General features: G+C 46.2%; 1 protein-coding gene across 1 annotated transcript in view; it reads right to left on the bottom strand.

Annotated features, from left to right (window-relative positions):
* SLC25A38 (solute carrier family 25 member 38) overlaps positions 1-11838 on the bottom strand; it is a 286840-nt gene extending 275002 nt beyond the window's left edge. Inside the window, exon 1 of the mRNA XM_069231190.1 lies at positions 11619-11838. Coding sequence (XP_069087291.1) covers positions 11619-11690 — 72 coding nt within the window. The 5' untranslated portion in view covers positions 11691-11838. The remainder of the gene's footprint in view (positions 1-11618) is intronic.
* Positions 11839-12098: the final 260 nt, after the last annotated feature.

The raw sequence follows: 12098 nt of genomic DNA, 5'->3' as shown, positions 1-12098 counted from the left end.
GACGGTTGCGAGGGTGAGGTCGACGGAGCGGAGATGTCGGGTCAGGGTGTAGAAGGAGAGTCGTCTGTTGAGGTATTCTGGTCCGGTGTTGTGCAGTGCTTTGTGAGAATGGGGGAGGATTTTGAAGGTGATTCTCTTGTTGACTGGGAGCCAGTGCAGGTTTTTCAGGTGGTCTGTGATGTGGCAGTGGCAAGGATGCCCAGGATGAGGTGTGCAGAGTCGTTCTCTATGGGTTGCAGCCTCTTCTGGAGTTTGGCCATGGTTCCTGCGTAGAGGGTATTGCCGTAGTCCAGCTTGCTGCTTACGAGGGCTTGGGTGACTGTTCTTCTGGTTTTGGTGGGTATTCATTGGTAGATCTTTTGGAGCAAATGGAGGGTGTTGAAGCAGGAGGAGGAGATGGCGTTGACTTGCTGGGTCATGGCTAGTGAGGGGTCCAAGATGAATCCTAGGTTGCGTGCGTGGTCGGTGGGAGTCGGAGCCATTCCGAGAGTGGCAGGCACCCAGGAGTCATCCCATGCAGAGGGGGTGGAGCCAAAGATGAGGACATCCGTCTTGTCGGAAATGAGTTTGAGGCAGGTGCTCTTCATCCAACCGGCGATGGCCTTCAATCCTTCTTGGAGGTTGGTCTTGGCGGAGTCCTTGGTGAGGGAGAGGATCAGCTGGGTGTTCTCGGAGTATGAGATGATGTTGAGGTTGTGGGTCTGGGTGATGTTAGCGAGCGGGCCATGTAGACGCTGAAGAAGGTCGGGCTGAGGGACAAGCCCTGGGGTATGCCGCAGATGATTTTGGTGGTCTACGAGGGGAATGGGGGGGAGCAGACTCTCTGGGTTCTGCTGGTGAGAAAAAAGGTGACCCAGTCCAGGGCTCTGTCACGGATTCCAGCATTGCTGAGGCGTGAGCGTAGGGTGTGATGGCAGATGGTGTTGAACGCGGCCTAGAGGTCCAGGAGGATGAGGGGCGCGGTTCGCTGCTGTCCAGTATGGTTCTGATGTCATCGGTGGCAGTGATAACGGCGGTTTCGGTGCTGTGGAATCTGGATTGGGAAGGGTCAAGGGTGCGGTTCTCCTCGAGGAAGCGGGTTAGTTGTCTGTTGACATTATTCTCAATTACTTTTGCCAGGAAGGAGAGCAGGGAGATAGGCTGGAAGTTCTTGAGGTCCTTTGGGTCCGCCTTGGGTTTTTTAAGGAGGGCGTTGATCTCAGCGTGTTTCCAGCTCTCCGGGAAGGTGGCGGACTCAAAGGAGCAGCTGATGATCTTCCATAGTTGGGGTGCGATGACGGAGCTTGCATTGTTGAGAATGTGGTGAGGGCAGGGGTCAGTTGGAGAGCCGGAGTGGATGGTGTTCATGATTTCGATGTCATTGACGGGGGTCCAGGAGAGCAGGAGTTTAGTCAGAGGTGAATCTGTGGTGTTGGTGGTTGTGGAAGGGGTCAGGGGATTCTGGTTGCTGAAGCTCTCGTGGATGTCTGAATCTTGCGGTGGAAGTAGGACGCTAGGGAGTCACAGAGGTCTTGGGATGGCGTTGGAGCTAGGGTTGGAGAGTTCCTTCATGACGTTGAAGAGCTCCTTGTGGCTCTGTGCATTGTTGTTGATTCAGGCTTTGAAGGCGGTTCTCTTTGCGGCTCAATGAGTTGGTGGTGTCTGCAGATGGTGTTTTTGAAGGCTGTGAGGTTGTCCAGAGTCTGATCTTGGCGCCACTTTCTTTTGAGTCTTCGGCAGCTTTGCTTAGATTCGTAGAGGTGGAATTACTGCATGGAAAGGTTTGCTTGAGGGTACAAGACTAATCCCAATAAAACTGAACTAACCACTAACCTTGGAGCAGAGTGCTGCCTGGTGTAAAGAGCTTTTATGCCTTGTCAGGTGTAGTAAGCACTATATAAATGCATTAACAATCATGTAGCGAGACAGTGAGGACGCAAACGGGGAAAAACACAAAAACCGCCAAGACAGTAACAATAAATATGTAACCTACTTGAGGTATGCCGATACTGATAACTATACAAGGAGCATGCAGGAAAAGGGAGAAAAGATAAGCACTTACCTGTCGTCAGACAGTTTGTGTGGGTGGAGGGATGAGGCTTTGTCCCATGTATGTTGCTTGGAAATACAAAGCTGACTTCGGTCGGTGTTATGTGTGGTGAGAGGGGCTGCCCTAATTCAGTGATAACTAGGACCTGGTGTGCCAGTCAGGGAGTAATAGTAATTGTGATTGTATAGGAAATGTGTCAAGGAATTACACACATTTGGAAATATAGAAACCACTGAGGGAAATATGTTCTTGTACAAAACAAGTATCCTGCCCATACAAAGCAATAAAACATTTTCTAGTGTATGTGGTCAAAACTGGCCATTCTATTGAGGTGAGGATTATGCTTCACGTTTCTTTACTGTAATTTTTCAGCAGCAATAACATTACAATAAACAAAAAACGAAATTACCCATGTTACAGATGACACCATGTTGTGTTCTCTTTCTTTTTAGGAAATGAGGCGTAAAACAATTTAAGGAAAATAACAGTCAACCAAGGTCAAAATAAGTCCAATACGGATCTAACCTCTTCCAACAAAACAACAGGTACACTGATAAACTGAAACTGGTAAGACCAGACCTCTGAATGGAGCAAAGTCTCAACTAATTCAACGTCCATACACTTTCAACCAGCGAGGTTGACAAATGTAACAGCTCCCAATCAGCCATGTTCAGTCGTGAAGAAGAGTGAATTCTTAGCCCCAGAATAAGAACTCCTGGTCGAATATTTTGTGGGGATCAGTCTCTCTAATGCGTGTTTTTGATTATTTCCTATGAGAAAACGAGAATCAAGGCCATAAAAACCATACTAGTGAACATACTCTTCACATACTTGTCTTATACAGAGCAGGGAAATATCAGTTATAATCACCAACAAGTAAATCATTATAACAATAAAGTTGTACTTCTAACTTATGTGTGCGAATGAGACAGAATAGTCCACGGTGGGATAATCTTTGCCTACGTGTCCTTGATGGAATGGAAAAACAAATTTGCGTAAGCTAGAAAACTTTTTATTCCATGTCGAAACCAGAGGCTTCTGATGATGCTTGTTTAAAGCCTGATCACCACCACAGAAGCTACATCCACAATAGGTTTATAGTAGAATGATTTGAAGGTTAGTCTCAGGGGACTCATCCACTGCTCTCAGAAGATCTTTCAAGCCGGAACCTAATGCAGAGAATTTAGAGGCCATCACTCCTCGAGATGAATACATGCCAAAAACTGACACAGGTTTGAAAGGCTTTTCTAAGGCAATGAGTAATTAACCCCTGAGATCCACTCGAAATTCAATAGTGGCAGCCTTCTAAGCCTTAAGACATTGTACCACACATAGTTTAAAGCTATGGGGAAAAGTCTGGTAAGACACTGATCTGGTATTAGCCGTGGTTCTTCTGGAAATGTAAAAAGAAAACCCATCTGGGGAAAAGACCCTGCCAGAGAGATCAAGAGCTCAAATATCAGAAACCCTCTCACAAGAGATCAAACACAATAACATAGTAATTTTGGCCGAAAAGTGTTTGTGTAACAGGTACTTGTTCTCTGGCCATTCCTCTAAGAATTTCAGGAGGATATTAACATCCTAAAGGAAGGACTATCTCGATTGAGGGGGGTTTACACATGTGTATACCTCTCTAGAGTTTAGAGACCACTGGGTGTTCCCCGACAGGTTTCCCATCTACAGGGTGAAGTCCTGTGGAAATGGCCATTCTATAGCTATTTATCAATCTGTAGGTATGGCTTGAATATGTCAAAGAAGAAATAAATGTAATCACCAGACAGACATCTGTCCCAGTGGGATTGAAAATCAGTTTGTCACACCAATTAACTCATTGTCGCCATACCAGAAGCCTAGTGTTACTGCGTCCCTGAAGCCCATGCTTGATTGATATAGAAGAAAGCTTGCTGAGAAATGCCTAGCACCTGTCAACTACCCCAGGAATTTTCCAGGCTATCACCTGGGTTGCCCTGAGATGATCAATGGATGAGGTTGTCGCACTGGATCCAGCAACAGGTTCCAGTGGAAAGGAATCAGAAGAGGACTGTCGCACAACAGTTCCAGTGCCAAAGGAAACCACAGATGTGCTCTCTAGACAGGATTTACAAGAATGATCTCTGCCTTCTGATGAAGCACCTGCGATAGGACTCTGGGGATCATACTGAATGGGGAAATGCATACCCTGGATGGAGAGACCAGTCTTGCGGGAAAGCATCCATCGCCATTGCCTCCAAATCTGGTGCCAACTGAAAAATGAAGGAATTTAACAATTGAGGCGCGACAGGAACAGATCTGCTGAACATGGTCCCAATTTGTAATTGAGGTAGAAGAAGATCTTCAGATTAAATCTCCAATCGCTGAAATCCCGCAGGTAACTGGACTGCCAATCCACCACAGAGTTCTCCTCCCTGGAAAGGTATTCCGTAATGACTGAAATCTGATGTTGAAGATAGAAATGCTAAAAGTCATTGGCAATCTCTGCTAACAATACGGATCTGGAGCCACCAAGTTTGTTGACACAGCGGACCACTGAGATGGTCTCCGTCCTCAGAAATATGCAACAGTCTGTCTTCAAAGGGGACAGGCTCTTGACTGCAAAAGAACCCGCCAGGAGTTCCAGGCAGTTGATATGGAGTTGAAGCTCAGTCTCCGATCACCGCCCCACCTGGAAGAGAGACCCCTATCTGGCTCCCAAGCCCCACCTGCTGGATCCGATTCAAGAATGATGTCCTGGGAGCTGCCAAAGATCGCTTTGACATTCCAGGTATCCATGTGGTTGAGCCACCGTGTCATATCTGTCTTGGCCTCATCGAAGATGAGAATTCAGACCGAATAGAACAATACTCTCTGCAGGTGTTGGATTTTAAGTCTCTGGCGAGCTCTGTAACGAAGGGGCCCAGAATATATAGCCTGAATGGAGGAAGCTAAGAGACCAACAATCCATGCTACTGATCTCAACAAAATTGTCGGGTTGGATAACTCAAAGATCAGGTCCTTCTCGATATTTTGATTTTTCTGGGCAAGGAGGATCTACTGGGACAACATCAAGTCTTTCTGGAATCCCACAAATTCCATGCATTGGGAGGGAATCAGACAGGATTTGTCTGGTTTATGATAAAGCCCAGATCTTGGAGAAGCTAAATTGCTTAGGGGACGTAAAAAGATAACAGCTGAGGGTCTTGAGCTAGGAGAATCAGATCATCAATGTTAAAAATGGCCTTTTCTGCAGGGTTATCCCCAAACTTTTTGCCTTTCTCCTATTTTTCTGGCCCTATTTTTGTTGGCTTTAGGACTCTGAGCACTTTACTATGGCTAATCAGTGCTAAAGTGCATGTGTTCTCTCCCCTAAAACTTGGTATATTTGGTTTACACCTGTCTGGCTTATTTAATTTACCTGTAGGTCCCTTGTAAAGTGGTATTACATATTCCCAGGGCTTGTACATTACATTCTACTAGTGGGCCTGCAGTGCAGATTGTGCCAACCACAGAAGTAGCCTTTCAAACCTGTCTCAGGCCTGCCAATACAGGCCCTACATGCACAGTTTACTGTCACACTGACTTGGCAGTCAAACTACTTGCCAAGGCGTAAACACCCTTTTTGCTACACCTAAGTCACTTCTAAAGTAGGCCCTAGATAGCCTTATGGGCAGGGTGCTGTGTATGTAAAAGGTAGGACATATGTGTTTATGTACTACATGTCCTAGTAGTGTCAAACAGCCTATTTCGTTTTTCACTACAGTGAGTGCTGCCCCTCTCATAGGATTGAATTGGAAATGCCCTGACATATGTCTAAGTGATATCTCTTGATCAATAAGGAGTAGCATGGGCATGTTTAGTATGTCTGGAATAGTAGCGAGAAATCCTGCTTACTGGCATAGGTGCATTTTTTATTACTATTTTAGAAATGCCACTTTTACAAAGTGGGCATTTCTCTGTGCTTATATATCTAGTGCTTTGCATCCTGACTCCAATCCACGTCTGGGGCAGAGTTACAGCTCCACTTGGTGCATACTTTCCAGACAGCCATCACAAGGAGCGGGGTGTGACAGAAGAGGCATCTGCATACTGATAGTCTTCCTGGGCTGGGCGAAGGGAGGGTCGTCCACACCTTACAGGTAAATAGGCTGTGTCCTGCCCAAATACAAAGGAATGATTACCCCCTACTGATGTCTAGAGACAGGGCTGAGTTGAAAGGGGGTTTGCTTCACTTGAAAGGACTCTTTTGAAGTTACACCCTTAACAAAGGCATTTCTGGGTATAAGCAGAGGGGCTGTAACCCCTGACTGAAGCGAACCTTCGGAACTGGGACCAAATCTCTGCCACAGGGACTGCTGGACTACATGAAGGACTCATCTGGACTGCTCTTCTTTTGTTGCCCTGCTGCCTGGGGTCTACTGGGTGTCCCAAAGCACTCATCTGGATTGCTTTTCTGCTTGTTGCCCTGCTACCAGCCTGTTCCCTGACTTGGTCCCAGTTGAGACAAAGGGAGACACTGATGGATGCTGTAGGGACTGGACACTAGATGCTGCGAGAAGGACTCACCAAGAACCGTCTTGGGACTGCCCTGCTGTTGTACTGACCTGTAACCTGCTAGGTCACTAGAGGGACTGCCACTGCTTCCACCAGGACCTTTGTGCTGGCCTGCTTGCCTGGGCCCTGCAGCTTTGTGCCCCTTCAGCGGATTCAAGGGGCTAGGTGGTATGCCCTTCCCCCGTGCATTTATGTGTCTCTAGCGCTTCACTTTTGGCCTAACACAGCGTGTGAAGAGCGCTTTATTTTTGGTCTCACACAGCACGTAAAGAGAGCTTTCTCGTCTGCCTGCCTGGGCTCAGGGAGCACCCTGTGGACACCATGGTTGTAGGCTCCCCTACACAGGAAAAGTGGGGAAGAGCCCACCGGCATTCAAGCACGAAGGGAGCGCACATGAGGGGTGTACCCTGGGCACAAACAGTCACCTGCTTTGGTGCTTTCACTGTTGAGGCCCAGGAGATTGAACAGCCTACCCAGGGTGGAAAGAGAACAGCGCAGACTGAGGAAGGCTCTGTCAGCTGCCAGTGGAGACTGCAGAGGCCGACGCGTCAGAAGACAGCAGTTGCACCATGTGGAGACGGGGAGCTGCTGTACCAAGTTAAGTGCTTAAGCACGGGGATCGACCAAAGTCTCCCACAGGAAAGGGGGAGCCTATCTTTCCTGACTCATCAACGGGTCAAGAGGGAGCCCTCATGGGGGTCCTTGCCAGGATCCAGAGCACAGGAGACCCGCACCACGAGAACGCGGGGGCTGTTGGTTGCTTTCCTGCTCGTGAGAAGTTAACCCGGTGAGGTCCCTCCGGGGCGACAGGGAAAGTGTAGGTGGTCTACTCCCAACCCCAAAGCCCCCGCACCAGATTGGCCGTATACTTTTGTTGGCACGGCTGTATGGGCACAGCATACAAGACGGGGTGGCGACCCTTGACAGAGGTCCCCAATCCTGCTACGAGTGCATGAGGAATACTGTATGCAGTGTAAGAGAAGCACAGGCGCTCCTGTGCGAACTGTTGATTCGCAACCATCTAATAGAGGTGTAAGGGCATCGGGTGGAGGGGGAGGTTTTGGACAAACCAGCAGCATGGGTGATGTACGATCGCGGTAGTAAGGATCTAGCTACTGTAGGTACTGTAGGGATGTATCTGTAACCCATGTGTTTGCTCTCCCTAATCTAACTGCTGCACTTCAGGAACTGATGCCCACAATGTGTGTTGTTTCTGTCTTATTTAGGGTAACATACCTCTTTCAGGATCTGCGGACGGACATGGGGGAAGAGTATGGGGTGTTTAGGACATATGCCATATGGAGATGTTCTACAGTACATGTGCTTATTCCTTTTATTGGCATGTATGATAAGGTTTTATATGATTAAGGCAATAATTAATGTTTCACTCTATGTGCATTCATGGTAATATGTGAAGATCTGACAACTGCTTGTGTAGCAGAGTACCACTGATTCATGTTGTTTTTGGACTAATTATGTTTTGTGCAATTCAGTATACTTTATATAACTTGTGGAGATTTCTTTGTGGTGTATTTATTGTGTCACTAGTGTTGTGTATGTTGTGCAATTGCTTTACACATTGCCTCTGGGATAAGCCTGACTGCTTGCGCCAAGCTACCAAGGGGGTGAGCAGGGGTTATCTTAGGTGTCTAGCTCTCTGGCCCAGACTACATTGGTGGTCCCTGTCTGGCTGAGGTGCCAACCTTAGCCAACCAGGATCCCCATTTCTAACAGTCACTATATACAATCAACCTCACCCCTTTGGTTTGAAACGCTTACACCATAGATCTCATCAGCTTGGTAAAGCACCAAGGAGCTAAGCACAGACAGAAGGGAAGGACTATGAACTCAAAGCACTGACTTATCCAGAGGAACTGGAGGAAGCACTGATGAGGAGGGAATACAGGGATCATCAAATGAGCAACCTTCAGGTATAGACGGACCATCCAGCCGCCTTCTTGCAAAATGTCCCAAAGAAGGTGAATCCCCTCTATCTTGAAATACCTGTAAACTATCCAGGCATTGACATCTCTCAGGTTGAGAACCAAACTAGAGCCATCCCCTTTCTTGAAGGAAATAGTACTGATGAATCCTTCTGAATGAGGGGAAGAAAGGCAGATTGCTCATTTGTGCAGGAGTGAATTAATTTCTGTGGAGATGATTTCTTGCTCTTGGCTGAGGTTATTTCTTGCTCTTGAAGGGAGAAATACATAGTCTATGGAGAGCATGGTTTGAGGGGGGTGCTCTGAAACTCCAGTTTGTAACCCTGAATAAATTTGAGAACCCAGGGGTCCTGGGTAAGAGTTGCCAATTGTGTAAGAACAATTTTGTCCTGCCCCCTAAGGTTACCTCGGAAAACCTGAGGAGCTGCAATCTGGGGAGGAACCTTGTAGTTCTCTGTTGTATCATTTGCCGAACTGCTGGCATCCTCCATGTGTTGAGTAATATAGAAGGTATTGGTTGAAGATTAGTATTGCCAATTACTTTGGCCAGGGTATGAAAAGTCATGTTGGGTACCTTATTAACAATCTCAACCCGACGATCAGCCCCTAAATCTCCGTCCCTGCCAAAACAAAATAGTACCGCGAAATACTTTTTTCAAAAAGAGTTAAGCCTTGTCTAAATTATTGCACATTGAAGAAAATTTGGCCAAGTCCTTGACAAAAGCACTACCGCATAGTAGACCTTGGGCTGCCAACCCGGCCTCAAAGGAGATCAATTAATTTAATTTTGGGTCGATGCACATGAAAATAGAGTGCCGTCTTTGGTGGAAATAGCCACGCAGTTATACCAGGCCCTGTCAAGGCCCTTCTTCGGGTCCTTGGCCCATTTTTTCAAAACTCTGGCGAATGTGCTCCGGCACATTATCCGCCACTCCCTGGAAGGGTGTCCAATTAGATGATCACAGATGGATGATACTGCTCAGATTAAAGGTTAATATATTTGGTGCTTTCACACAAGAGCCTGAATGGCGCCCACAGTGCTTTCTCTTACTGGCCCTGGTACATCCTCTTGCTCACAGCCACTGGGCGTAGTGTGAGAGGAGTCAGAATCTGAGGAGTCAGAAGACTTACACGAATCATCAGAGTTAGGGGCCTGACGGGCACTCTAGTTAAACCAGGATTGGTGCAGATAGCTTCTCAAAGGCTTCGGATTGAGCCCATCTTTTAGCTTTAAGAGCCATGAGCCGTCAGACAGGGCGATTGGTAGAAGCCAACCCTGTTGAATTGGCAATGCCCTAAAAGTGATGAGTGAGGGGGTACAGAGCCCAGCCAGAGCCTTGTCTACTGATATTTGGACACTATTGTCCAAGGCGCCAGCTCATTGTTCCTCCAAAGAGGCCTGCTCGTCCTGATAGTAGTCCAGATCATCTTCTAAAGAACCATATTGGGCTATGTAGGGGCTGAAAGACTTTCAAAGGCAATATAAGTGCCAATAAATATGGGTAGTAGCGGGCTTCAATCCAAGTGAAGTGCAAACCCCAGCAAGCGAGATTTAGGAACAATAAAGCGTCGAGGGAGCTGCCTACTAGCGCTCTATGCAGAGCCTATGCTGATTTTACAGCCCTGGGCACATTCTGATGCCTCAGGGTGTGAGAGAGTCAAATGTGAGCAAAATAGGGCCAAAGACTGAGAAAAAAAAAAAGCAGAGATGCACCACTAGACGCTGCAGAATATTCACCACTGTGTTCAAATGAGGCGCCGCAGCTTCACTAATGGGCGCGTGTGCTCCGCCCAAGAAGGGCTAGAAATTAGACTGCAGCCACTTGAGTGCAACAGCCATGTCCCGCTCCACAAGTGAATACGACTGTGTTAAGGAAACGCAGGGTATGGTGGTATAAGCATTCCCCTAGAGGACAAAAAGAATAAATTAATAAAGAGTGAGGGAGGCGCATCCCAGTAGAATCAGGAAGCGCGCGTCCTTCTCTGTCCAGTAAGCGACAATCGCTAAAAACAAAATCCTAATAGGCCTTGAATAACGCTTGCACAGTTTAAACACACAAATATAAATCAATGAAAAGATTAAACTGAAATTATACACACTCCAAGATAATATAATGTTAAAGGCCTGGCTGCCAAGCAGCAAAGAAAGAGGGTGCAAAATGGTGTCAGGAAACTCTGTTGTGATTGGGACATGTTTTATGTGACATACATAGGTAATTTTGTTTTTTGTTAATTGTAATGTTATTGGCTGCTAAAAATTTACAGTAACGAAAAGAGAAGCATAATCAGAGGCCTACGATCCTGACAGAGAATTCTACAAAGCATCTAGACAAAAGATGTAGAGAACTAACACAGTGGAATTTGTTATCCTCGTTTCCTTGCATTGGAGCCAAAGAAAATAGCATCAAAATACTTTAAAAAGTTGCGATTCACCTGCCTATATCGTGAGTGTTAGTGCGTATGACTGTTCTAGGTATACCAAATTCAGAGGCGGGCTGCATTTTGAAGAAAATATGCAGTTTTACCACCATTTTAACATATCCATCCAAAAGTAAAACTATAACATACCAGCGGACAAAACTCAATTTATATATCTGTTTATCTTAAATCTACCTAATTTTGTGATGCAGCTGTTGTGGTACAGGACGACAACCACACTTGGAACCAATAAACTCATAAGGGAGGTGATAAAGTTTGCAAAAAAATCCTTCGCATAAAAAAAAAACATTCATAAACGTGTTCAATAATTTAAACTGTTTTTAGGAAATATACGTTGTTGCAGATACATTTTTCTTAGAACAGAAGCGAAACATAAAATTATAATCAAGTGTTTGGTATGTCATTGTGTGACGTAACTGGTGCTCATGTAAAGCGCTCCGATTCCTTCAGATCGAGTTCGCGCTATTTAAAACAGCAAAAAAATGTTCGAATTAAAAAAAAATGTACAGTAAACCCATTCTATGTAACTTTTCAAATATAAGAATGTTCAAAATTAAATCAAGTGCATAATAAAGTTTTTCATTAAACTAAAAAAATGATAGGAAAGAAAAAACGCAAAGAGTTCCGGTCGGGAAAATTTGAAAAGGAGAAAAGCGGGGCAGCGCCCTCTTCACAGTCACCTGCCCGGGGTCAATACTGGGGCTCATTGAAGCTTCCGGAGAAGAGACGTCGTTGGTGCTCAGGCGCGTCATCACGGGAGAAGACCGGTCGTTGTAGGCCTGCTGAAAACAAGCTCAGGTTCCAGTCGCAAGAGGCCGAAGACCAGACCACGAGCTGTCAGAAAAGGACAGGTCTTGAGCTCCTCCCGCATAACGACAGCGATGGGCTAGAAATCGGGTTCTCCCTGTTTCCGCCTGGTGTCCATTCTGGTGTTACTGGCAAATTAGCCCCGTCAACCCTATGTTGTGTTTAGTTCCGCCGGCATACAGGCAGTGGATGCTTTGGAACTAGAATTTAAAATGTAGTGGGCGGGCGAGCTGCTAATAACCTACAGGGAGAATCGAGCCAAGAGTCTGGATCTTAGAGCACGAGCAGAGTCCTGCAATTATTTGCTAAGTAAATCATACAACAAACATCACATACAATATGGTAAATCAATT

The sequence above is a fragment of the Pleurodeles waltl genome, chromosome 4_2 (genome assembly GCF_031143425.1).
Source record: "Pleurodeles waltl isolate 20211129_DDA chromosome 4_2, aPleWal1.hap1.20221129, whole genome shotgun sequence".
Lineage (NCBI taxonomy): Eukaryota > Metazoa > Chordata > Amphibia > Caudata > Salamandridae > Pleurodeles > Pleurodeles waltl.
This window is presented reverse-complemented; position numbering and strand designations above follow the sequence as displayed.